The following is a 25900-nucleotide window of genomic DNA, read 5'->3' on the forward strand; positions in this document are numbered from 1 at the left end:
TGATTTCGCTCATGATTTCGCTCGACGCCAGAGACTAAAAGTTTTTTTTTTTTTTTTTTTGGGGGGGGGGGTCATTGAAATGCTTCATTTTGATGTATTTCTCTTTGTCTTGATGTTTAATGTATATAAGTATTGAAGAAGATCGGAAATATTATCTTGGTCGCAATTATGCAGGGTGCAAGCGCACACCTAGTTCAATAGTAAAAAAACGTGTAAAAAAAATCCGTGAAAAAAACGGTATATCAGTAAGTTCAACTCGCACTTATGGAACGGGCATCAAGGAGCAAGGAGTTCACTGCAAAGAATTAAAAGGAGTACCAGTATATGTGATGGTGGTGTTTTGGTTGGGGGAGGGTTCTTTTTTCAAGACGCTCGAAAAAGGAGGAGGAGATTGGTGCGGATGACAACAACATGACGTAGCTCAAGCAGGTGATCGGCTCAGATTCAGCATCTACTTGGTTTACCTTTTCCTCGAAGCTAGACGACGAGAAAAAATCGCTGCACACTTTTAAGCAAGAAAAGATGCGATGTTGAGGAGCAGCAGCCGACATCAAGGTCATCAACGGCGTGGAAAAAAAGGCTTGATGATACTGGCAAACTGACAGCTACTTTGGCATTTCTGTGTTAAGACGACAATCGTGAGCTGTGGGATTGTAAAAAGAAATATAAGTAATCTCGGGGCATTGTTGCAAACTAGTTGTTCTGGTCGGACTCCCTCGACAAAACCGCGTCCCCACCGTAGCGAACGAAGAACACAGCGCGACATCCTAACAAGGAAAAATAACCCCGTGAGGAATTATTTCGACCTCATTATTAAATCGGTGAGTAAAATGGTATTTGCCTGTCTTATTTTCGGGCCCGTGGTTGAATAGAATTAGCCAGAGCTTGCTAGCTAGCTTGTGCAAGGAGCGCGTGGAATCTCCTGACAGGTTATGTTAGCAACCTGATACGACGCGTCTCTATGAACGTCTAATTACATTTCTTGCAATAACAACGTTGTGTTGAGATGTTGATTAGCATACGCCCCGTGTCGACGAGCAGCTAACGTGAGGATGTAGGGCATGGGATTTAAGATAAAATGTTTATGTTCTGCAGGTTCCTGTTTGCACACTTGTCCAAATACGCCGTCATCGGAGCAACACACCCATTTATTAGCAACAAGTCGTAAAGAAAGTCAGACTGTGACCCAGTTTAAGTTGAAAACTCACCGAAGTAACCACCGAAGTTGGCCTTCGGAAACCGGTTAATCCAGAGCACACAAGAGACACAGAAGAATGACTGCCTCTTCTCCCCAGTGTAATATTTAGGTCTTGATCTAGAGCAGCTGTTCGCAACCTTTTTTCAATTGTGTACCCCGTCATATCCCCTCACCCCCCACAACGCATTTTGAATAACCAATCTGTATCTAATTAAGAAAAAAAAAACATTGGAACTACATTGTAGTGTATTCCTAGGTGTATTTTATTCCGTAATCCCGGATCTTTTCTGGCTCACCTGTGCTGTAAATTGGTGTCACTCTTGACAAATGTGTAATAATCAACATCAAATCAGTTCATTTTCCAATTAATTTGCTCCTAATTCGAAAATAAAGATGTACTGTTCTTGTCACAGCATTAAATAGCATTAGATTTCCTGATACCTACAGAAACCTCCTTTAAATTTCACGCGCCACCTGCAATGTCTTCACGTACTGTATCCCCGTTCGAGAACCACTGATCTAGAAGAATAGCCATGCACAATCCATCCCTTGACGTCGTGGCAGAGTACACCGCCGGATCCGTGGTGGCTAAAGATGCCACTCCAGAGACGACGCTGGGCAGTGCTTACTCTCCGGTGGACTACATGAGCATCACCAGCTTCCCCAGGCTGCCAGAGGAAGAAGTGATGCAGGGGGAAAATATCTCAAAATCTCGGAAAGATGATGACAATGTCCTTGGTGAGCAAGAGACAGGTCAGTGAAGCTGTAACATGGCATTCTTTTTGTGCGTGTACCTTTGGTTTTTCATACTTGAGGAAGTTGAAAATGTTGTTAAAACGTCAAATGTTATCTGACATTCCAGATCCAGATGTATTTCTGAAGTCTGCTCGTCTCCAGCGTCTCCCGTCCTCAGCGTCTGACCTGGCTTACGAGGATGTCGCGTCGTTGAGGGAGACAACCATGGATCCTTTTACACAAGATTGCGCTTGCCAGCGGGATGGACTGAAGGTCATCATCACAGCTTGTCTGACCTTTGCCACGGGAGTCACCGTTGCGCTCATCATGCAGATTTACTTTGGAGACCCCCAGGTGGGAGTGACTACTGGCATGTTACAATTGGGTTCATTTGCTGAGATAATTCACCTGATTTTTTTTTTGCTAGGTTTTTCACCAAGGAGCAGTGGTGACCGACGTGGCTCGGTGTACATCCCTCGGGTTTGAAGTGTTGGGAAAGCAGGGGTCTAGTGTTGATGCTGCAATCACTGCTGCCCTCTGTTTGGGCATTGTACACCCTCACACCTCTGGTTTGGGAGGGTAAGTTGACAAGGGCAGAAATCAAGGAGGCGACATTTTTGACTGCCAAACTCGTTCAAAGGTTTTTGCAAATACGTTCCACGATACCTACAAATGCATTCAAACGTACTTGTAGGTTAAAGGTTAAATAATTCTTCCCATATTGCCATCAGGCATTGCTATATGCCATGGCATTATGGGAAAAATGCCTATACATAGGCAATATATATATATATATATATATATATATATATATATATATATATATATATATATATATATATATATACTATATATATATATATATATATATATATATATATATATATATATATATATATATATATATATATATATATATATATATATATATATATATATATATATATATATATATTGTGCAATCAAAAATTGTGCAATCAAAAGGGCAAATGAGTCCAAGGCATTTACAACGCGTTTCCATGACATGAGCAAATACCAGCAACAGATATCAACAAATGTGACAATAACATAGTAATAGTAATCGTAGTTTTGGGGGTTGAAAAAAATTGATCCCAGACTAACAAGTCCACTGCAATTTTTCAGTGAAATAAATTTGAATGTTTTTAAAAGTTTGCACCACAACTTGTTGATAGAGAAAAATAATTTTCCTCCTCAAGGTAGAGCATTTGAGACCACAGCACCATCCAGCGGGGGTGTCAAACTCATTTAATCTTGTTATTTAAGTTCATTTAAAAATGGAATACATGTTGTATGCTGCTACTGTATATTAGCCAACTATACAAAGGATTAAATAGGCTACAATAATGAGCCTTGATAATTAAATGTTTACTTTTCCTGCATCCTGGAGAGAATCATGCAACGCATGAAACACATGCTGCAGGCCATGACACAAATCTTTGTGAAATGTTGAAATGTAATATGTATTCTGCACATTTTTACAGTGTTGGAAATGTAAACCATAAAAAAAAAAATATATATATATATATATATATATATATATATATATATATATATATATATATATATATATATATATATATATATATATATATAGATAGATAGATAGATAGATAGATAGATAGATAGATAGATAGATAGATAGATAGATAGATAGATAGATATATTCCACTTTCATGCATTTTTTAAAAAAACTCGAGGGAAGCACTAGGGCGGTGCTAAAGAGCCGAATATGAGTCTAGAACCTCTGTTGTAGGCAATACAGTCTTCACATAATGCCACAAGGTATGACTTGCTCATGAGCATATCCTGTGGCATTATGGGAAATATGCTAAATGGACATGATAATAAATCCATAAAAATGACTAATGAACAATATTTACTTATTTAATTTTTGAACATATTGGTCTAAGCTGAATGTTTTTTTTTTTTATTGTGCATGCTGTCAATGCTAAAGTCAATGTTAAATTGCATTATGAGAAAAATGCAAAACATTTTAGCGTTTAGCCTTCAAGTATGTTGAACTGTTTTTGCAAGTGTGTTCGAACGACTTTACCTGTCAAAAATATTTACCCCACATTGGCAACTCCATGCTTCCAAATATATGTATGACCTGCCCATTTGTCTGTACACACCAAGATGTCTGTGTGATGTCCTCAGGGGCGGAGTTATGTTGGTGCATGATATTCGTAAAAATGAGACAAGGATCGTTGACTTTCGAGAAACGGCACCTGCAGCCATTCGGGAAGAATTACTCCAAACAAACCTTGATCTCAATGTGAGGTGTTTTACCCTATTCAGATGTTCAACAAGGCATTTTTTCCGTAGTTTTTTAATCGCGTGATTCATTTGCCTTTCAGCCTGGTCTGCTCGTTGGCGTACCAGGGATGCTCAAAGGGATGCATCAGGCACACCAACTGTATGGCAGGTTTGTGACATCACATTTTAGACTTTTCTTTTGACCTCAACAAGTTGCCATCCTCTACAGTTGGACTACAACTGCATTTTTCTGTTAGATGTATTTCCCCAAATTATGGCTTCATCTTTATTTACCCCCATAGGTACTGCACACGAGCTGCTGTCCTATTCTTAGATCCCGTTTTGATTCGCTTAGTCAAGTAATCCAATATTTGTGGTTGTGAATTTTCCAGGCTACAATGGAAGGACGTGGTTTTCATGGCGGCAGATGTGGCCAGAAATGGATTTAATGTCACTCATGAGTTTGGTCGGTAATCAAATTGTTGCGCATAGTTCACTTCTTAGAAATGACATTTGATATTTTCTACCATCTTTTTTGGATCACTAGCTGAAGCTGTGGCTAATATCAAGGACGAAAACGTTTCTGATGCATTTCGGGATCTCTTCTTACCCGGTGGCCAGGCTCCGCTCCCTGGGTTATTGAGCAGACGATTGGATTTGGCCAACATCTTGGATGCCGTTGCAGTTAAAGGGATAGCAGAGTTCTACAGTGGAAACCTGACACAGGAAATTGCTTCTGCGGTAACGATTTCACAAATACCAACGTATGATGATATTAGAATGCATTAATTCTTCACATGTTCACTGAGCACTCATACTGTCGGTTTAAAAATTTAATTAATATTAAAAATTACTTTAATAAAAAGGATCCACTTTGATTGAGCATGCCATATCAAAAGTATTCTTACTTAGTCAACTCTAAAACAGAATAGGGTTAGGGTTGATTAACAACAGTTAACAGTTAATGTTAGTTTACTGCAGTAGTTTGACGTCCAAGGAGTGCCTGTGGCAAGTGCATTTATAGTTAACTTATCTGTATGTCATGCAGGGAAACTTCACAGTGTGTCTCTCCGCATTATAGCTTTTTTTTTCATGATGCACTGATGGCTCAATGGAGGAGGTGCAAAATAGTGAGGGCTCTCTGTAGTCGGAATCAGCCCTGAAAACAACATATCAGTCTATCTGGATTACATACAGTTGTAAACTGATTTGGCAAATCAACTTCTTTTTAAATGAAAGGCAGTGCCATCATTCATTTGGTTGAGCCTGAACATGCCAGAATGTAAAAAACGGAACAGTTTGTGCATCTTTATTATCGCACTGTAGTAAAAACACCACAGTGCAGCGCACATAGATGTTTAGCTCGGCTACAGTGCTAATCGTCGTAGAGTATGTTAGCATTAGTCTAGCTGACTTAAAAACAAGTTATGTTAGATTTTTTAAATACACAGTGTGTAATACTATTAGTTTAACCAGTCTGTTAGCACTAAGCAGGCGAATGTATAGGCAAGATATGTGAGTTAATAGACAAAGTGAGATTCTATTTGTTTTATGTTTAGTTTGACAGAAAACTTAAACAGCTTGAAGCCACATTTTAGAAGAGTTAGACACGATGTCAACCTGCGGCATATTGTGACGTGAGCTCCTTGGGCTTCACTGCCATTGTAAGGTGCTTGTATCTCAAATTTTGCCGAATTAAACTGCAAAAAACTTGCAAGTCAGGGCACTTTTATCACAAGGCATTGCTGTACTTTGAATTGATCATAACTTTTGAACTGTTAGCGTGATCATTGTAGTTTTTTTTTTTTTTCTGGACTGGGTAAAGATTGAATTCAGTAACCTGACTGAAATTGCTTGGACAATTGTGTTGTACTTTTGTATTTCTAAAGGTGCAAGCAGCTGGTGGGGTCATCACAGAAGATGATTTTGGTAACTACAGCACGGTGCTACAGCAGCCAGCACACATTAACTATCAAGGTGATTTTCTGATTCATTTTCAATGTCTTTCATCTATTTTTGCAACAATAATTACAAGTACATATTGTTCCTTGTGGATTTTTATGAAGGGCACCACGTAATGGTGGCTCCAGCACCCCATGCAGGTATTGGCCTGATCGCAGCACTCAACATTCTGGAAGGTTACAATATTACCAACCAGGTTCCCAGGAACAACACATATCACTGGACTGCAGAGGTAGTATTCGTCTTATCTTTAAACCTTGTTTCAAATACAGTGCAGTAGAACCACAATTTAAAGGACTAATTGGGGGGTGTCTGTTAAATTGACATCTACCCATTTTCTATAGCCGCAAATCCTCATAAGGAGGGTCGCTGGCTTGCTGGTGCCTATCCCAGCCCTCTTTGGGAAGTAGGCGGAGAACACCCTAGATCCTAGAGAACATACAAACTCCACACAGGGAGGCTAGCTGCAATTAAACTTGGGCCTCTGAACTTTGAGGCAGACATGTTTAACACTTTAAATCAAATGCAAACCAGTCTGTGTCTGTGTCTTTAAATGGTACACTAACTCAAACAACTCAAACAACTGTGTTGTTTTCTTTCAAGTCGGTGAAAATAGCTTTGGCATTGGCGAGTGGCCTCGGGGACCCCATGTTTGACACGTCAATCTCAGAGACAGTCAGCAAAATGGTGAGGTAAGGGTATACATTCAGATGTTTTTTTTTTTTTTTTGTCTTTGTCATTTTCATGCATAGAGCCCTTCCATTCATGTCCAATATTGAAGCAAAGCACAGGCGTCCTTGCTCCGCCAAATGATCAACGACTCTCAGGCCTTTCCTGCCAGCCATTATACGTCCACGTTCAGTTTGGATGACGCTGCGCCAGCTGCCCAGGTCATAGTCATGGGCCCAGATGACCACATAGTCTCAGTTGTAAGGTACGCATACAACATGGCTCGTTTTTACTGCAAATAGTTACGGAGCATATTTTGGTCTTTTAGCTCCCTCAACAAACCGTTTGGCAGTCGGATAGTGACTCCTTCAGGAATCCTCTTGAACAGCCAAATAATGGCCTTCTCTTGGCCAAATAAAACCCAAAGCTCCACACCTAATCCTGTAAGTATGCCTTAACACTGGTGCCTTGGGATATGTGTCGAATTCGTTCTGTGGCTGTATTTGATTCTTAAATAATTTCCCACTGAAGGGAAGCCCCCAAAAAATCCAGTAATATTTTGATAAGGAAATAGCGCACCACAATTTTTTACTTCATAAAACATACAATAATGATGTAATTCAATACAATAAAACTGTTATTGTCAGAAAACTTCTACTGAATGTTGCTCGGTCTGGTGTGCTTGTTGGACCATTTGGGAGCACCGGAAGACAAACCTACGGATATATCGAGAGATTATGTTTTGGCCATATCATAATAACCTCTCATTTCCTCTCTCAGCTCATTAGTGCGACACTAATATTGCTCATCATACGGCCAAGGATATATGAGCACTGTTGTTTCTGCACAACACCGTAGCATAGTGTTAGTAGACTAAAAATCGAACTTATGGTTCTTACAAATGCACAAGTTGTGTTGTGTAAACTTCAAACATGTGACATTTAGCGTCTTGATTTGTGTTGTCTTGAGTTCACGAGGTCGCTTGTATCTCAAGGTACCGCTGTATTTCATATTGCTTCATGTTTGTTTATTCTCCCTTTCTGAAACACGGTTGATGTTATTAGCATAACAGCCTCCAGCCTGGGAAGCGACCATTGTCCTTCCTGATGCCTACTGCTGTGAGGCCATCCAATGGCGTGTGCGGTACATACATTGCGCTTGGATCCTCCAACGGGGCGAAAGCCCTGAGTGGCATCACGCAGGTTATTAGCAAATTTGAATCTGCACACAATAAACAGTTATTATTATGAACTACTTTGAACGTGTGTGTGTGTATATATTTATTTATATAAGGATGTAATTGAGTTTTTATCTGTCACAGGTGCTGCTAAGTGTTTTGTTCTCACGCAAAAATATGACTGAAAGTTTAGCATATGGGAGACTCCACCCACAGTTGGAACAGGACATTCTACTGGTAGACTGTAAGTGTTTTTTTTTTGTTTGTTTGTTTTTTTTTACCTCCTTAAGCAGGTTCTGGGCGAGGCCTGTCATGATAAATTCTATATCAACTGATCGTTTGATGAACTGAAAATGGGCATGCTAGTTTTTGGGGACTCGATAAGTGTCCATTTGCATGTGCGTTTACTTACCGTTTACGTACCGGTAATTAACATTCACTCACTTTGTTTGTTCTCTCTTTTGTGAGTGAACAGTTTGTGACAAATAGCTCAGTTCTAGTTTTGCAATTTGATTTTCATATGTAGCCCTTTCATAAGAAAACGCAACTCTTTATATAGTAATATAATTATATATTTATCATTTATTGTGATGTGCAGCAGTATACAGTAGGTATCAATTGCATTAGTCATGCACTGTAGCATGAATTGATGCTAAACATTGTCGGTCTAACATCCCACCAGAAACGTAAAGAGACTTGCTAGTGGCACCTAATTTTGAGTCCATGCAGCATACAGTCTACATAGTTCCGATGCAATAACCCCAAAATTCTCAAAATACTGCACAAGGGTTTAAAAAAAAAATGCAGTAAACCAGCATATCTTGAAAAAATATTTGCAGCTGGTAAGATTTGTTATCATAACAGGCCTAATACCTACAGTAATACATTTTGTGATTTTGTTGTTATTTTCAATTCCACGTACAATTGGCTCTGTAGCTTCAACAAAATATTTTTGTACACTTGCATCGTTTTTCAGGAATACATACTATGTTACTGAAACTATTTTGGTGATGACAACAAAACTCAACCAGCCATCCTCTCTTCCAGCTGAATTTCTAGATGAAGATGTTGAGCTGCTGCAGGCCAAAGGTCACAAGGTTGAGAGAATTGAGGTTTTGTCATTGGTAGAGGGCACCCGGAGAACTAATGACATTATTGTTGGAGTGACGGACCCTCGTAGTGCTGACGCCTCAGCACTTGCAATGTCCAGGACCTAATCCGAAAACACAGCTGTTTTATTGTTTTGAACACGTTGTATGGCAAAGGACCATTCCTGGCACAAACAAACTACACAGATGTGCAGGTTGAAATGATTTTGCAGATGTTATGTGGGCAGATCATTTTAAGGCAATAGTTGAAGAGACTGTTGTCTACACTCATATTACATGTGAATATTATGTTCTACATACTACAAAGAAATCAATGCATTCATTCAAATTAGTTCAATCATGTTCATCCGTTCTACAGTTAACCTCTGACAGCCGAAAATAAATGTGAAATTTTACCTGCATGAAGTTTTTGTAGCAACATTGTTGCTTTACGAGGTTCCCGCATGCTTCAAACCTTTCTTTTGAAAAATATCCTACACCCTGAAACTATATTTTGTTTTTCTATTTCCATTCACTCATTGAAAGATGATATACAAACTCCCTTATATAATCCACACAAGGAATTTGTCAACGGTAGTCCAATACGCTTCAGTACTAAAACAAACAAGTCACAATACAAGTTTTTAACATGAATTATATTAAGACTCTATGCTGACATAATTACAACTGTTCGAATGATGCAGGGTTGTCAAGTGATTTAAAGTAAGCAGTGCTACGATAAATCTCATAAAACAACAATTGTGCGGATTTGTCAAGATTTTGTTCTGAGTAGCAATAGTGTAATACTGATCAACCAACCAACATTTAAACCAAGTGGTTTCAGAATTGTTGCACCAGAGGATGATAGCACTAAATAAATAAATAACCGCACCGTACCCTAGTACCGACATTGCTGTGTAACTTAGTTTAGATGTTAAGTTTTCAGAAAAATGTCATTCGCACAAGCTACTGCATGCAGATGTACACTGGGTTTTCAATGCATGCCAATGCAGATTTTTCTTACAGATTTTTCTTTACAGATATTTTAAATAATTTTTGGCTGCGAAGATAGAGGTTAGATTCCAAAGCTGTCGTCAAGTACTTGAAGTGGTTTTAATTTAGTGTACGCTAGTGATACTTTAATCCTAAATTGTGCAATATGGCAATGATGCTTGTGTTATTGTCTGTATAGTACCATGCAAACATTTGCACAAAATACAAAATGTGAGTGATTTTATGTGACTGTTTATGCACACAAATAAACATTCACGCTCAAAATAAAATGACTGAAGACTGTTCTATTACACACACAGACATACGTAAAATGTATATGTATACAATATATTATTTATTCATGCAGTAATCTGCCTCTTCCTGCATGCATAAAATTTGCGCTATATTATTAGCACCATTGCTTCTGTTTGTTGTTTTATTGCTATTTATTGCTATTTATTTATTTTCTCGTGGAACGTAGTAGTCTGCTGCTCGGGAAGTGAACAGAAGAATTTCATTGTGTGGTATAATAATACTATACATATGACAATTAAACTTGAATCTTGCGTATTATTTTTTTGTGTTATAGAACTCGTATATTCCAAGAATCTATTTAGACATTCATGATAATTGTATGTACAGTACAGTACAGTATACGTTTTGTTTATAGACATTTTACGGTTATTCGTTTATGCGTGTTCGCTTACTGGATGTATTTTGAAAACCCTCAGCGGAAACGCTTAGCGTGCTTAATGTTGTGTTTTGGTCATCCTTGTTTTGTTGGCTAATTTGGCTAGCAGATGTCGACAGGTCGAATTCATTTTCACAAAACTATGCGCGGTAAGACGTTTTCTTTTCCTTGCGTAACCTGCCACGATTAACGCGTTGTTGATGTCCTAACCTATATAGGACTGAGAAGTTAATACGTGCCATTTTGAGGCATCCGTGGTGAAATCGCTAGCATTTGCTAATTGAAGCTCGGATGCCCGAAGGATCCGCCTGGTCGGAGATTTGATCTGTTCTGAATGTATAACATAATCTTTAAAAAAAATCAGTCTCATTTATCGTGTAGCATTGCAGAATAGATGAATGCAGGATTGTTTTTTTTTTTTTTTTTACGTGGGTCGAGGCTTTGTGCCAAGGCCCGCTGCTGCAGGGCCGATCATTTCATCTGATGTATTGCTTTGTTTTTGTTATCATTTACGGCTTATTTCAAACAGTAATGCAAGGCTCGCAGAAGTCAACACTTCACCCTAACGTTGCACTTCTTACGCGTTGCAATAACGCGTGTAGTACTGGCCTCATGATATTGGTCTGTGTCACTAACCAAGGCAAAAAAAAAAAAAAACCTACGCTGTTTTAATTTGAGTGCGCGAATATTTCAACGTAAAGCGTTTGGTGTAAGTATACCAAAATTAAATTGTACAAATCATTTGAATCTGACGTAACGATTACTAAATATCAATGCATTGATGAATAATAAATGAAAATCAGACATTTATTTATGCTTTATTTTTGAGGGCCAATACTTGTCATTATTAGGGATGATCGATACAGCTTTTTTTTTTAGATCAGTACCAGTACAGTACTCAAGTACTGAGTAGTCATCATACCGATACCCAGCACTTATAACACTAGCCCTTTTGATTCAATTCCTCTTCTTGTTCTCCCATGTGGAATTTTAGCTTAAAACAGCTCCCCTGCCTCTCCCAGAAAAAGAGGAGAATGGCTCGTCAAGTCACTTCACCGAAACATAGCGCAGACCTGGAGCATGATAGTGAGTCCGACTTGGACTCTGGCATTGGTGATGAGGTTGAAAGTTGCCGCAGAAGCCCCGGGACTCAAGAGGACAACCACCAAGATGCCACAGAAGGCAGCAGTGGAGCGGAAACGCATTTTACTGTTTTTGTCGCCTTCCAAGGAAGTATGGATGATGAAGACTTCACAGTTAAACTTGACACTGTCCTTAATGGTATACCAAACGTGCTTGATATGGGTTAGTATACTTTTTTAAACCCGTCTTTCTGCTCCAACTATAAAACTCATTTTGCCACTTGCTGTCGACATCAGAGTTGCTCTGGCCTAAGGTACCGCGCAATAACAGCTCTCAGCAAAAGTCACATGACCAAACCCAGAAAACAGGTGAGCCGTGATCGGTCCTTACCTGAGCCTTGAACATACAGTATGTGATGCCAATTTGAGTTTGACAGCAAGTTGCAACATGTGTTTAAAAGGCATTAATTATACACAAAAATAATGTATTCATCAAATTATAAACTTTTTACTGCTGTAAATGGCTAAATAAGTGGACTATCCCTTTAAAGGGGACGTTAACATCAGAATTTTCTTTTACAATATCAAGTTTAATGCAACCCTAGTAGTCTGTACATGATTTTATAATTAATATTGTGTGTGTTGAATATAAGCAAATTATTGTCTAGAACATTTTAGGCTTGATTAGCCCTTTAAATGGCGAACAAAGGTACAATAGGTATGTTTTGACTGAATGGGCTTCCCCATAACGTTGCAATATGTTTAGCTCATTTGCTGTCAGGGCACTTAAAATGGATCTTACATATCTGTAAGTGGAGCCAGGCAAAAATTTGACATTTCTGATGTCTATAATTGACAATGATACTGAAAAAGAATGAATACATCTTCACCATAGTATTAAAAATCTCGTGCCATATTAGTCTCAAATAAAATAAAATAAAGCATGCATTGCTAAAGTGAGTTTTGGCTTCAGGATAGTCTTGCCCTGCAATCTCCAAGTTGTATTTTGCCCACTTCTAGAATCCAAAACGCTTCAGCCACAGCATGTGGAGCCATGGAACAGCGTGCGCGTTACCTTCAACATTCCGCGGGATGCTGCTGAACGACTGAGGCTGCTGGCTCAGAACAATCAGCAGCAACTCCGAGACCTGGGAATTCTTTCAGTGCAAATTGAAGGTCAGATACATAGGTCTTATTCCATGACTCGTTGTACATATGTTGGTTTATGTTCAACATTGTAAGTAAGAATAATTGTTAATGAATAAATGTTGCATCTATTGTTTAGGAGAGGGGGCCATCAACGTTGCAGGGGGACCAAATCGAGGACAAGAAGTCCGCATCAATGGACCAATTGGAGCAGCTGGCCAAATGAGAATGGACGTGGGCTTTCCAAGTCAGCCTGGTTCAGGTATTGCTGCTAAAATAAAACATGAATTGTTGTTTTAGCCGATCGTATTGTTCTTTTGCTCTCATAATTTGGACACTTACATTTATTATGCTTAATCTGTTGAATTTTAGGCCAGGAATCTGCAACCTTTAATACTCAGAAGCTTCAGCTTCATCCTCCACATTTTCTAATTGCAAAAGAAAAAAAAAAAAATTGTATTGCCTGTATTTCTTGCGATTGAAACTGATCAAATAAATCAGTATCTGAAATCTGAACAGAGAGCGACAGCAAAAGGATGAAAGAGCCACGTCAAGTTCAGGAGCCGTGGCTTGCAGACCCCTATTTTAGGCTCTATTGCCCAGCCTGTGTTTGTCTTTTTTTTTTTTGATAACACACAAAAATCTAGCATTTGAATAGGGGTGTGTTGACCTTTTATCTCCCCTGTATGTTAAACTTTTACTTTTTCACAAGTAGGAGTGAGGATGCCAAATCCTTCGATGGTCCCCCAAGGCTCAGGCATGACAGGCCAAGCTCTGGTGCCAGGCAACAGTGGACAGATGCATCCACGCGTTGCAAGACCATCTTCACAGACAGGTTTTTAACCCCCCGTCACTGCTTCAATTTCTTTATTTTATTTTGCGCAGAACTACAATTGACACAATTCTACATTTTGTCACAGATGTCATGGATCCAATGATGCCTGGGATGCCTGTTCAGCAACAACAGCAACTTCAGCATCAACAGGCTGGTCCCCATGGCCCCATTCCTCCCCAGGCTGCCCATCACATGCAGGCTTTGCAGGCTGGGAGACCAATCAACCCTGCTGCTTTACAGCAGCTTCAACAGCAGCACCACCAACAGCAACAAGCCCAACAGCAAGCACAGCTCTCTCAACTCGGCGCCAGACCTCCATTCAACCCACCGGGCCAAATGGCTATGCCGCCCGGCTGGAACCCTTCGGGCGTCCTCCAGACACCGGCCGCCCAAGGAGGTCCCGCCTGGAGGAAACCTCCACCTCAAGCCCAAATGATTCAACGCCCTCCTTCCCTTAGCACGGTTCAGACGCCTAGTCACCCTCCGCCTCCTTATCCATTTGGTAGCCAGCAAGCAGGTCAGGTATTCAATGCTATGGGACAGGGACAATTGCAGCAGCAACAGCAGATGGCAATGGCTCAGTTTGCTGCGCCCCAGCCTAAAGGTCCACAGGTAGGTCCTGGTGGTGTAGTAGGACCACCTAGACCTCCTCCACCCATTCCGTCCACTACTGGCCCGCAGGGGAATCTCACTGCCAAATCCCCGGGGTCCTCGTCGTCTCCATTTCAACAGGGTTCACCTGGAACTCCCCCAATGATGGCTCAGAGACCTACAACTCCGCAGGGTTTTCCACAGGGTGTTGGCTCACCTGGACGAGCAGCCCTCAATCAGCAAGGTAATATGCAACAAGGATTTATAGGAATGCCGCAACATGGACAATCCGGATCGCAAGTTCACGCAGGTCGGTAACTGTTCATCTCTGGGTATCATTGACATTGTGTTCAGAAATAAAGAAACGGATATGCTTCTGTAGACCATAAAATTCTGCATGTTATTTGTGATATATATATATATATATATATATATATATATATATATATATATATATATATATATATATATATATATATATATATATATATATATATATATATATATGTATGTGTGTGTGTGTGTGTGTGTGTGTGTGTGTGTGACAATATATGAATTTTGACCACAGGTATACCGAAGCGGCCAATGGGTTTTCCAAACCCAAACTTCGCCCAAGGTCAGGTGGGCACAAGCACACCAGCAGCCCCAGGTGGAGGATCTAGTCAGCAGCTACAAAGCAGCCAGACTATGACACACACAGGTAAAACGCCCTTAGTAGAGCACCAGGGCGGAGCCCACTTCAGGGTGTACGTGAGATTTTAGCAGGATTTCCACAGGTATCAGCAAATCTAATTTAATGCATTTTAATGCCATGACGGTAATGGCACATATTTCTTTTTCATGTGGAGAGCAAATTAATTGGCACATGGAGCATCTTATTGCCAAATTGTGTTGTAGTGATCCCCTTTCAAAATGTTGTATGCCTTTATTTTGCTAAGTCTTATAAGTGTTACTGACATAATTTTCTGGCAGATGAGCCAGAAATTAAACTGATTAGGGTACACGAGCTATCTTCTTAGTTGCTAAATTGCTGAATTAAACTAATGCAAGAGATTCGCCTAACAGTTCGGGGACCTGAGTTCAAATCCATCTCACGTTTGTAGTGCTTGCAAGTTCTCCCCGAGCCCGTGTATGTTCTTTCCGGGCACTCCGGCTTCCTCCCACACTCCAAAAACATGCATGGCAGGTGTATTGGACATATTAAATTGTCCTTAGGTGTGATTGGGTGCGTGAATTGTTGTTCATCTCTGTGGGACCGCCTACTGCCCAAAGTCAGCTGGGATAGGCACCAGCAAGCCTGAAACTTTGTTAATATAAGCGGCTATAAAAAATGGATTGATGAATAGATATTCGCGGGAGACAAAGAGAACAGATGTGGAACAAGGTGTTGCAAAGATTTTTTTTCTTCATTTTCTTTTCTTTTTTTTATTGGCGGCACTTTGGTTTGGGGTTGCATTGTGTCTGCAGATTTGTAACGATGATATTTTGGGGTGTCCCAACGCAACTTTTTCTCTTCTTGAACAATATAGATATTGCAGCCTCGAGTACTGTACAATACTGTAATTAACAGGAATGATACGCGCTCTCATTTTTTTAGTATGACATGGTCGAAGAGACTTGAACAAATGATACTATTTAAACAAAGAACAATAATCAGCAACAGTGCTGAACATTCATTCATTCAATTTCATCCTTCTCTTTTGCATCAGGAGTGCAGCAGTCATCCTCCACACCAAATTCAGTCCACGCCCAACCCAATGTTATGGGCGTACAAAGTGGCGTTGCTGGTCAGTCCCCTGGCACGGCTTCTGGGCCGAGCATGACCCAGCAGCAGCAGCAGCAGCAGCCAGGCCTTCAGACCCCAATGTTGGGCCTCCAGCATCAGGCCCAACCCGTGTCCTCCTCCCCCAGCCAGATGGTTCAAGGCCAGGGTGGAGGTCAGACTGTCCTCTCTAGGCCTCTCAGTCAAGGGCAGAGAGGAGGGATGACCCCACCCAAGCAAATGATGCCTCAGCAAGGCCAGGGGGTGATTCATGGGCAGGGTCAGATGGTTGGAGGCCAAGGTCATCAGGCAATGCTGCAGCAGCAACAGCAGCAGCAGCAGCAAAATTCCATGATGGAACAAATGGTTGCAAGCCAAATGCAAGGCAATAAACAGGCATTTGCAGGAAAATTAACTTCTGGGGTCATGCCCGGTCAGATGATGCGCGGCCCCTCACCAAACGTTCCGGGTAACATGGCCCAGTTCCAGGGCCAGGTCGGCCCACAGCAGATGACGCCACAACAGCAGCAGCAAATGGCTCATATGCAACAACAACAGCAACAGTTGCAACAGCAGCATCAACTGCAACAGCAGCAACAGCTTCAGCAGCAGCAACACCACCACCACCAGCAGATGAATCAGCAGCAGCCTCAACAGGTTCCACTTACTGCCAATCCGAATCAAATCATGGGTATGCATCAGTTGAGGCTTCCTGCTGGTCACCCTCTTATCCAACAACAGTTGCAACAGCAGCAGAAACAACAGCAGCAAGTCTTGTTGCAGCAGCAACAACAACAGACAGCTCAACCGCACCCGCATCAGTTGGGAGATCCCAATAGCGGCACAGGCGATTTGGGGGTTCAACAAATGGTCCCTGATATGCAGGTACAGCAGGCACAAGGCATGATGGGGGGCCCGCAGCACATTCAAATGGGCAACGGACACTTTGCAGGCCATGGCATGAACTTTAACCCCCAATTCCCGGCTCAGGTTCCAATGGGGGGGCCTTGTGCGCAGGCAGGCGGTTTTCCTGTCAGTAAAGATGTCACATTGACAAGCCCCTTGCTGGTAAATTTGCTGCAGAGTGATATCTCAGCCAGCCAGTTTGGACCAGGAGGAAAGCAAGCGGGTGGGAGCAATCAGGTCAAACCCAAGAAGAAGAAACCGGCACGGAAGAAGAAGCCAAAAGATGGAGAAGGCCTCCAGCAAATTGATGGATCAGGGTAATCAGTTTTCAAAGCAGCTTGTACTTTCACATTGTAGTGTAATAATGGGAGTTTTTTTCATTTCTTATATTTTTAGAGGTCTGGATGTGACCGGTACAATGGAGGATTCCGAATTGCAAAATTTCGGTGGCGAACAGAGTTTGGGCCTGGATAACTCGGGCCCAAAGCTTGTTGACTTTCCCAATAGGCCTTCAGGTATTTTAAGATTTTTATTTTCCAGTATTGAATCCAATACGATAGACAATCCCCTGCCTACTGCCTGAAGACTGCTGTGATAGGCACCAGCACGCCAGTGAGGACAAATGGCGATAGAAAATGATTGGATGTATCTCATACCTTTAAACAAAAAAATATATATATAGCTTTTAGGATGAGTGTGTGTGGAGCAAGGGCTAGTTATGCACAGTTAAATTGTTTTTAAATAAGGTCAAAAGAAGGGTTGTTGCTCTTCATGAAGCCAGTTGGTGTTAAATATCTCACTATGTCCAGTTATAGCAACATTTCTTGTGCATTCAGTTTGTTAACATGCTTTTTTGGTATTTGTTTGCCCTAAGTATTCCCCGGTCAGCCAGGTGATCAAAGGATATTGCAGCAGGTACCGTTGCAGTTCATGCAACAACAACAGCAGCAACAACAACAAATTCAACACATGCAACAACAGATACAACAACAGCAAATTCAACAACAACAGCAAATTCAACAACAACAGCAAATTCAACAACAGCAACAAATCCAACAACAGCAGCAAATCCAACAACAACAGCAGCAGCAGCAAATCCAACAACAGCAGCAGCAGCAAATCCAACAACAGCAGCAGCAGCAAATCCAACAGCAGCAGCAGCAGCAAATCCAACAGCAGCAGCAGCAGCAGCAGCAAATTCAACAGCAACAGCAGCAGCAAATCCAACAGCAGCAGCAGCAGCAAATTCAACAGCAGCAGCAGCAGCAGCAAATTCAACAGCAGCAGCAGCAGCAAATTCAACAGCAGCAGCAGCAGCAAATTCAACAGCAGCAGCAGAAGCAGCAAATTCAGCAACAACAACAACAGCAAATTCAACAACAGCAAATTCAGCAACAACAGCAGCAGCAAATTCAGCAACAACAACAAATTCAGCAGCAACAGCAGCAAATTCAACAACAACCACAGCAAATTCAGCAACAGCAACTTCAACAGCAGCAGCAGATGCAACAGTTGCAGATGCAAGGTCTCCAAAATGCGCCAGGGCAGCAAGCCATAAGTGGACCACAGACCACAGGGCAAGGCCAACCCCAGGTACACCATCAACTGCAACAGCAGCAGGGTCAGCAGCAACATCTACAACAGCAGGTAATTTTGTGCAATTTTAGTCATTTCTTCAAATGTTTATGCGATAGATATCTGTTGAGCTAATCTTGCACGATTTCAAAACCCAGCAACAGCAGCAAATGTTGATGATGCTTAAGATGCAGCAAGAGCAGAAAAATCGCATGGCCGCCGCTCCAGGAGCTCAACTTCCTTCCCGCGCGGTCGGCAATCAACCTGAGGGGCAGAGGCTCCCAGTCTCGCAGCAAGGCAACATGCCTGTCATGATCAGCCTTCAAGGGCATGCAGGATTAGCGCCGTCGCCTGACAAAGCAAGAGGGATGCCCCTGATCATAAATCCCCAGGTGAGGGAAAGTGGTCGAATCATGGCAACTGGTTTTCACAAAAAGACTTAACTTCAAGAAAACTATTTTTGTCATGTCAAATTTTCTCTATAAAGTATTGTGGCGAAGTGCAAATAAGTGGGGCAGATTTACAAACAGTGCACGTATGTAAGTAAGTCTGCGTCGGATGGATGGTTGTTATTTTACTCTAAAGTTAGTCTGGAATTATTTATCATAAAAAAAAAAATAAAAGAACAATGAAAAAACGCCACCATTCTTCCCAATGGTCGATATTGAAGGTTCCAGCCAGCACTTTGGACTAGTTTCAAATACAGAAGGTACAGTATTTTAAGTTAAATGGTTCCAACAGCATCTGTTAGTCTAAGAAAATAAACAACTAAAGCATTTTTTGCTGTATATCTCACACAATAATGCATTGTAGCTAAAGTAAAAACAAAACTTTTTTTTACGTGTTTTTTTTTTTTTAGGTAAGATCAAAAAGCGATATATTAGTTTAATTAGTAACAGATTTTTATAAATCTTTTTTTTTGTCTTTTGACAGCACTAATTGTGAATGTGACATATTTTTATTGAGTTCACTGTGTCTCGCCCTTTAGCTTGCCGGTGCTGCACGACGAATGTCCCTTCCCGATTCAGGGCAGGCTCCCCAAGGCGCTGGATCTGACGAGACGTCTGGAATCCACCCAAAGCAGGATAGGCCAAGCGGAACAGAAATGAGTATGCAGCCCGGAAATGGCGCCCAGCCGATGATGGGCAACCAGGGTCCCACGACGCACGTGATGAAGCAAGGCCCCGTTCCGTCATCAGCAGCCCAGCACACTGCACCCAGTCCTCAACAGCAGTTGCCCACTCAACCTCAACAAGGAGGACCCATGTCCGGCATTCATTTCCCCAACGTTCCCACAACTCTGCAGAGTTCCAGACCAAAAACCCCCAACAGGGCCAGCCCCAGGCCATACCATCACCCGCTCACCCCAACTAATCGTCCACCGAGCACTGAGCCCTCAGAAATCAACCTTTCCCCAGAAAGGCTCAACGCTTCAATTGCAGGGTTATTTCCACCTAAAATCAACATTCCTCTGCCACCCAGGCAGACAAACCTAAATAGAGGATTTGACCAACAGGGCCTTAACCCAACAACTCTAAAAGCCATTGGACAGGCGCCCCCAAGCTTAACTTTACCGGGCAACAACAACAATGGAAGTGGTGGAAATAACACTAACAGTCAACAACCTTTCTCTACCGCTACTAGTGGGGGCGGCGCTAAACCGGACAAGCAGTCCGGAGGACAAAGTAAAAGGGCCAGTCCTAGCAATAGTCGCAGGTCAAGCCCAGCTTCAAGTCGCAAGTCAACCACACCGAGTCCCGGAAGACAAAAAGGAGCTAAAGTGGCCGTCACAAGCGCTCCCCAACCGCAGCAGCTGATTAATGCTCAAGGGCAATCTATGATGCTGAGCTCGACATCAGTCCCATCAAATCCAGTATCTTTGGCGTCACACTTAGGTGGCAGCATGGAGACACAAAAGACCCAGGGTCCCTTCCACGGTTTACAAGGCAACCCTAATCCTGAAGGCATCAGAGAAAGTCAGATAACGATTGCGTCTGAGCAACGCCAGGTAACGCAGCCTCAACCACATCCTCAGCCCTTGCGAGAGTTATCGGCTACAAGAATGGCAAGTCCTCGTCTTCCCGCTCCTCAGCAGCCGAAATCCGACTCGGAGGTGCAAGCTGGGACAGTCGATAGGCAGCCGCCACACAAACCGCCGCAGGACTCTGGGGCTGTGAGGGCTGCTCCCACTTCCCTCAACCAGCTTCTGGACGTACCAAACAAGCCTCTTCGGCCTGTGCCGAATATGGTGAGGGACGTTATGACAAAAGAAAGTCCCAAGCCAGCGACGGATCCTGAGAGACAACTTCACTTTAGTACTCAGAGTGCAGACCTGCCTGCAGCCCCTGTTGCTACTTCTGCCACGCTGAATGAATCAGAAGCTAAACCCAAGCCTTCTGTGTCATCCCCTATTAGCAGTCACATCACAGCGCACACCAACGTGACCTTCAATACCACTCCAAGCAATAACCAAAATCCTTTACCCTCTCCTGGTGCTGCTACCAGTCTGAGTACAGCCACTAGCCTTTCTTCTACCTTCACTAACACTAATGTTGCCCAGAGTGCAAGCCCCAAACCGGTACCTTCCACCCAGGGAGGTCCTTCATTAGCCGGGAGCAGCGGTTCCAATGCCAGCTGTAGTCCAAGTCAAACCAGCGTGGTGCTCAAACCTGGCATGGGTTCGAAACCTATTACAACGGTTCACTCAGTCATACAGATTCCTGCTTCGTCCAGTTCCATTTCTCCCAACCAGATCACCGTCTTTGTCACGCCGAACCCATTGACTTCTGCGCCGACATCTCAAGTTCCCTCATCGATGGTCTCCACAGTTGTGACTCTTCCCAACAAGAATATTCGGCCACAGGACATCCGGCAACAGACGCCTGCGACCCGACCACCTCAGTTCATCACCACCACACCTGTTTTTATCAATCCCATTTTTCAAGTACCGAGTACATCTGTGTCGCCCAATACCACCGTTGTTTCCCAGTCGGTCACTATGATGGGACCTATCCAAGTATCTACGACAAACATCCAACTTTCTACCGCCCAGAGTTCTGCTCAGTCCCCGGGGGCAAACATGAGCACATCTCAACTTGTGCGAAGCACTGTCGGACACCTTCAGGGCGTCACCAGTGTGTCGTCAGCCACCGCAGTTGGTGCCCATTCAAGTCCTCAGCAAATCAACCACGGGCCTCTTAAAATGGAAAATACAGTTGAAGCTCAAAAATCGAGCCCGCCAGTCAGCCAGCCATCTCATCCAGGTCCCTCGACATCATCTTCATTTCAACCTACCGCTGCCTCTCCACCTTGCTCCAGTCCAAGCAGTATGAACGCACTTCGAAAAGGTCTCATGTCTGCCCCTCCCGCTGCCCAGTTAAAAACGAAGCCGGCCCAGGTGACCGTCGCTCTCTCGGGAACAGCCGATTCCCCGATCCCGTCTCAAGGAACCGGTGCGGCTGCGCCGCAGCATATCTTTCGCTCTTCTGCGAGTCCTGTTATTTCAATAGAAGCAGCAGTGGCCCACACCACTCTGTCCGCCCCGAATCTTACGACGCCAGTAGTCTCGTCTTTTGCTTCGGTTCCTGCTCAGGTTACTGTTCCTTCTCAGGCTCCCTTGCCTCCTGCAGCAACATTGTCAAACTTCACCCAAGCTCCGACGCCCCAAAATCCCGGCGTAGTTGGTAGCAGTGCTGCCGTCTCCTCCACGACCTTGGTCTCTACAGTCAGTCCCGTTCAGAATCCGCTACCATCTGTGGTTCCGATCGTTGCCATGCCCGGACTAATTGAGGAGACACCGCCCACAAATTCATCTATTCCTAGCGCCGGCAGCGTTCCTCTTTCTCAGACTGGATCTGTGGCCTTTGAGTCCACTGTTACACAAGTAGTGGCTCCTGCTGAATCTATTCAGACAACGCCAGGTAATTAAGGTCTCAACTAAATTGTACTGGATGCGAGGTACTTCAGTGTTCCTTATAGTATAGTTCACAGTTTTGTTCAATTAAGTCCAAAACATATTGCCAAATCCATTGTTTTCCTTATGAATGGATCTCAAATTATCCCGCCGTATCCTAGCATTCATATACGAAGAAAATGTGTACTTTTCCATAAAGTATGAAGCAATTTACATAAAGAACCTCCTTGAAAAAAAAATTAACGTGGGGAGCCTACTTCAAAATAAAATCGTTCCATTGTGTGTAATCCACCGATTTTAGTGACTTCCAGTCTTTTATTTTGAAACGGATCCAAGCAGTGTGTCAGTTAAAGTCACATCTAACTTGATTTTTTTTGGAAGGGTGAGGTAATATAGTTGCCACCGACATCTGAAATGTCAAATGTAATCACTAATTAGGATGTGAAAAAAAAACTCGTATGTTGACATTGTGCGGTTCCTACTGCCAGCGCTAGCAGCTAAAGCGTTAGTAGCTAGCAGCGCTCAAGTGCCCTTGATGAAAGTCGTCTTATTTTTCAAAGGCTGTTCAACTGAAATGACTCCAAACACATTGATGCTGACAGCATGTCCCCGTTACCATTTCCTCTCACCCAAATATTTAATCCAGCAAAATCGCTTCGGTGACAAGAACAGCTTATCAAGAGTGATTTTAGAAAGTTGTCTAAAATCTATTTAATGCTTCTCGAGAGAAGTCGTATTGTGCTAAACACTTCAAGCCAAGAAAATGTTTTTTTTTAAATGACAAAAGTTGATCATTCATAATTGAATAGAAATATTTTATTCACTAAGCAATTGTTTTTATATTCATTGGAATATCCCTTTATTTGATAGAATTTTCACTAGGATATCGAAATACCTAAACCCTACTATTATACACAAGATTGTATTGTATATGAACCTGTTTTGACTCGATCTCCATTTTCCCCTTAGAGTCTATTCAGGAAGACGCTTCACAAGAGCCTGCTGCTGTTGAGAAGACAGGTGAGTGCGACATTTCATGCAGATCGCGGATCTTTGGAATTTGGAGGAATATGTTCTTTTTTTCTGTCCATTTGTTAGGTGAAGAGGTCTTGACAAGTCCTGATCAGGGGTAAGAGCCCTTGTTGTTGCTTTGTAACTAGATGTCTTGCTGAATACTTAAGGAACTGGGGTTTGCTAAGCTATTCCTCATTAGTGATCATCTCAGTTGGCCTACGACTCGTGCTCTTGAAGAACTGCTTAGAAATGTCTAACTCTACTGAAACTCAGGGAGGTCATGTGGTTTGCCAAGGGGCTTTATGGTGAAAGTCAGTCAGCCTCGTGGCTTCGGCACATGGTATGTATGGTGAGCATGTAACAATCTACTAATACTACATTAATGCATGTCTCAGGTGAAAGCTAATGGCAGCCCACACAACTCCGCTGACCTTCATGGCCTCATCTTTCTTTCTTTTTTTTTGAGGGTTGTAATTCATATGGTTTTGGAAGTGAAGCCATGTTTGTTCAGCACAGTTGATAGTTTACCGCTGTTTTTCCACTTCTATCACAGATGGGCAAAGAAAAGAAAGACGCCCATCAACTTAGTTCCAAGGTATGTATTTGATCGTGTTTGCGCTGCAAAGACACAAAGCAGTGGTCATGTTGACGTAGGGGAGCTGCCGGGATGAAGATGGACAGTATCTGTGGTAGATGAGGAAAAACAGCAAAGTCCGGCGCGGTATTCGATCTTTCTGAGGAGTGCGGCGTTTAACTCCTCCCCTCTTTAATTATGCCCCGTTTCTTCTTTCCACCCCCCCAATCTACTCTACCCAGGGCTGCTGTGGAGAAAACCAAGGGGCCGAGTAGACGCAGCTCCCGAGCGGAGAAAGAAGCGGAGGAGGAGCCAGTCGCAGAAAGTAGTGTCAGGAAGAGAGCCGCAAGGCCCGGAACAACCGCCGCCGCCGCTGTTAAAGGTAACACAAGTCAATAAATGCTCTTTACTAACTCAAAGTTGACTGCTCCATGACGTTTCAACTCCATGGCATGTTGTGTTTTTGTTCCACCAGAAACTGGAGCCAGCCCCACACAGGCCAAACGAAGGAAGTCAAAATAAGAGCAGATGTCTGCTTTGACCACTGTTATGTTTGTTTTCTGCTGTGAATCACTTGATTTGGATTGCTAAGTCCCAGCTTGATTTTTTTTTTAACTCGTGAAAGAATTATGTACAGATTGTTAAAGAAAAGAATAATAATGTTATTGTCCATCCTGTACTGTGAGATTGTAGTTTAAATGCGTGCATATAATATCTTGTGATTTTTGTTGTTGTTGCTACTACCTGCTGGAATAATCATGTTTAGACTGATAATGGAGCTTGTCCTGTTTGCCACACGATGTTAAAACTTAAATAAATTTTCTACTGCTTTAGCCAATGTGTGAAACGAATGTTAAATTGTTACTGTTTTTAATATAGTTTGTCACGCAACAAATGATGTCATGAAGCGCTGTTCATCGCAGATTTGTGCAAATTAGACACGAAAGCTTCTTTGGCTTCTCAGAACAAACAAAATTGGCCATGATCAGCGACAATGTGATTTCGGACCTGTCCTAAGCATTTTCTCCCAAGCTACTAAATAACAAGGGAACAAAACTAAACTAATGTGTCAAACCCCAGAAAGTTAACCTTTCAACTGCTGAAAATGGCGAAATAAGTTTAGTACCCCATAAAATGTTCAATTGTTGGCCGTCTTAAAAACGTCACACGAAAAAAGAATTATAAACATGCAGCAATGACAAAAGAGATTTAGAGTTGTCACTGAATCGATTGAATGGCCATTATGCTTCTTTCTGATGTGCTCCTCTTGGCCACCAGGGTGCAGTATCGGACAGGCACACGTCCAGCCTCGGCCTCAAATGGGCCATATCCTAGCTAGGGGTCTAACGAAAACCAATTTGAATGAGAAACAGCTTGGATTTCAAAGATGTGGCAACATCAAACTGAACAAATAGAAATACTATATGTATATACGATGCTAACAATTTAATTCATCATGTTATTGTAAGATACCCTCTTGAACTGAGCCTTCCTTGCCATATTGAATTGAATCATTCTCAGAATCAAATTCCACTCAGAATCAAGTTCCACTTTAAGATGAATTGTTATTGTATGCATTTATTGAAATAGTGTACAAATCGAATAATCTTTAATTGGAGGGATGCACACCCCTATTCTATTGATTCTTTGAAATGTCTCAATTCCTCCTCTCCCAGCTTTTCCATACAGCACAGTTTTTTTTATACTTTTCA

The 25900-nt window shown here is 42.2% G+C and overlaps 2 protein-coding genes across 7 annotated transcripts; both read left to right on the forward strand.

Moving 5' to 3' along the window:
• Positions 1 to 374: 374 nt before the first annotated feature.
• On the forward strand, positions 375 to 10389 carry ggt7 (gamma-glutamyltransferase 7). 2 transcript variants are annotated; one of them, XM_088408714.1, is made up of 16 exons: positions 375 to 821; positions 1096 to 1951; positions 2061 to 2287; positions 2361 to 2512; positions 4112 to 4229; positions 4312 to 4379; positions 4603 to 4676; positions 4758 to 4951; positions 6100 to 6187; positions 6277 to 6404; positions 6776 to 6864; positions 6954 to 7106; positions 7170 to 7284; positions 7906 to 8043; positions 8163 to 8262; positions 9066 to 10389. In XM_088408714.1, the coding sequence occupies exons 2-16, from the start codon at positions 1732 to 1734 to the stop codon at positions 9233 to 9235; spliced, it is 2034 nt and encodes a 677-aa protein (XP_088264840.1). In that variant the 5' UTR covers positions 375 to 821; positions 1096 to 1731; the 3' UTR covers positions 9236 to 10389. The 2 variants fall into 2 exon arrangements, with proteins under 2 accessions (XP_088264840.1, XP_088264841.1); XM_088408715.1 differs by having other exon boundaries at positions 377 to 821; positions 1763 to 1951.
• A 487-nt stretch (positions 10390 to 10876) lies between these two features.
• On the forward strand, positions 10877 to 25021 carry ncoa6 (nuclear receptor coactivator 6). Of its 5 annotated transcripts, none has more exons than XM_088436964.1 (19): positions 10877 to 10939; positions 11785 to 12095; positions 12170 to 12241; positions 12893 to 13048; positions 13158 to 13280; positions 13734 to 13853; positions 13939 to 14754; positions 15013 to 15144; positions 16154 to 17091; positions 17197 to 17429; positions 17509 to 17627; positions 17987 to 18759; positions 18846 to 19079; positions 19676 to 22607; positions 23570 to 23620; positions 23699 to 23729; positions 24168 to 24209; positions 24431 to 24570; positions 24664 to 25021. In XM_088436964.1, exons 2-19 carry the CDS (start codon positions 11825 to 11827, stop codon positions 24708 to 24710), a joined length of 7230 nt encoding a protein of 2409 aa, XP_088293090.1. In that variant the 5' UTR covers positions 10877 to 10939; positions 11785 to 11824; the 3' UTR covers positions 24711 to 25021. The 5 variants fall into 5 exon arrangements, with proteins under 5 accessions (XP_088293090.1, XP_088293073.1, XP_088293055.1 ...); XM_088436947.1 differs by having other exon boundaries at positions 13939 to 14465; positions 14535 to 14754; positions 16154 to 17429; XM_088436929.1 differs by having other exon boundaries at positions 16154 to 17429.
• Positions 25022 to 25900: the final 879 nt, after the last annotated feature.

This window comes from Hippichthys cyanospilos, chromosome 2 (genome assembly GCF_059441005.1).
Source record: "Hippichthys cyanospilos isolate Australia breed blue-spotted pipefish chromosome 2, RoL_Hcya_1.0, whole genome shotgun sequence".
NCBI lineage: Eukaryota > Metazoa > Chordata > Actinopteri > Syngnathiformes > Syngnathidae > Hippichthys > Hippichthys cyanospilos.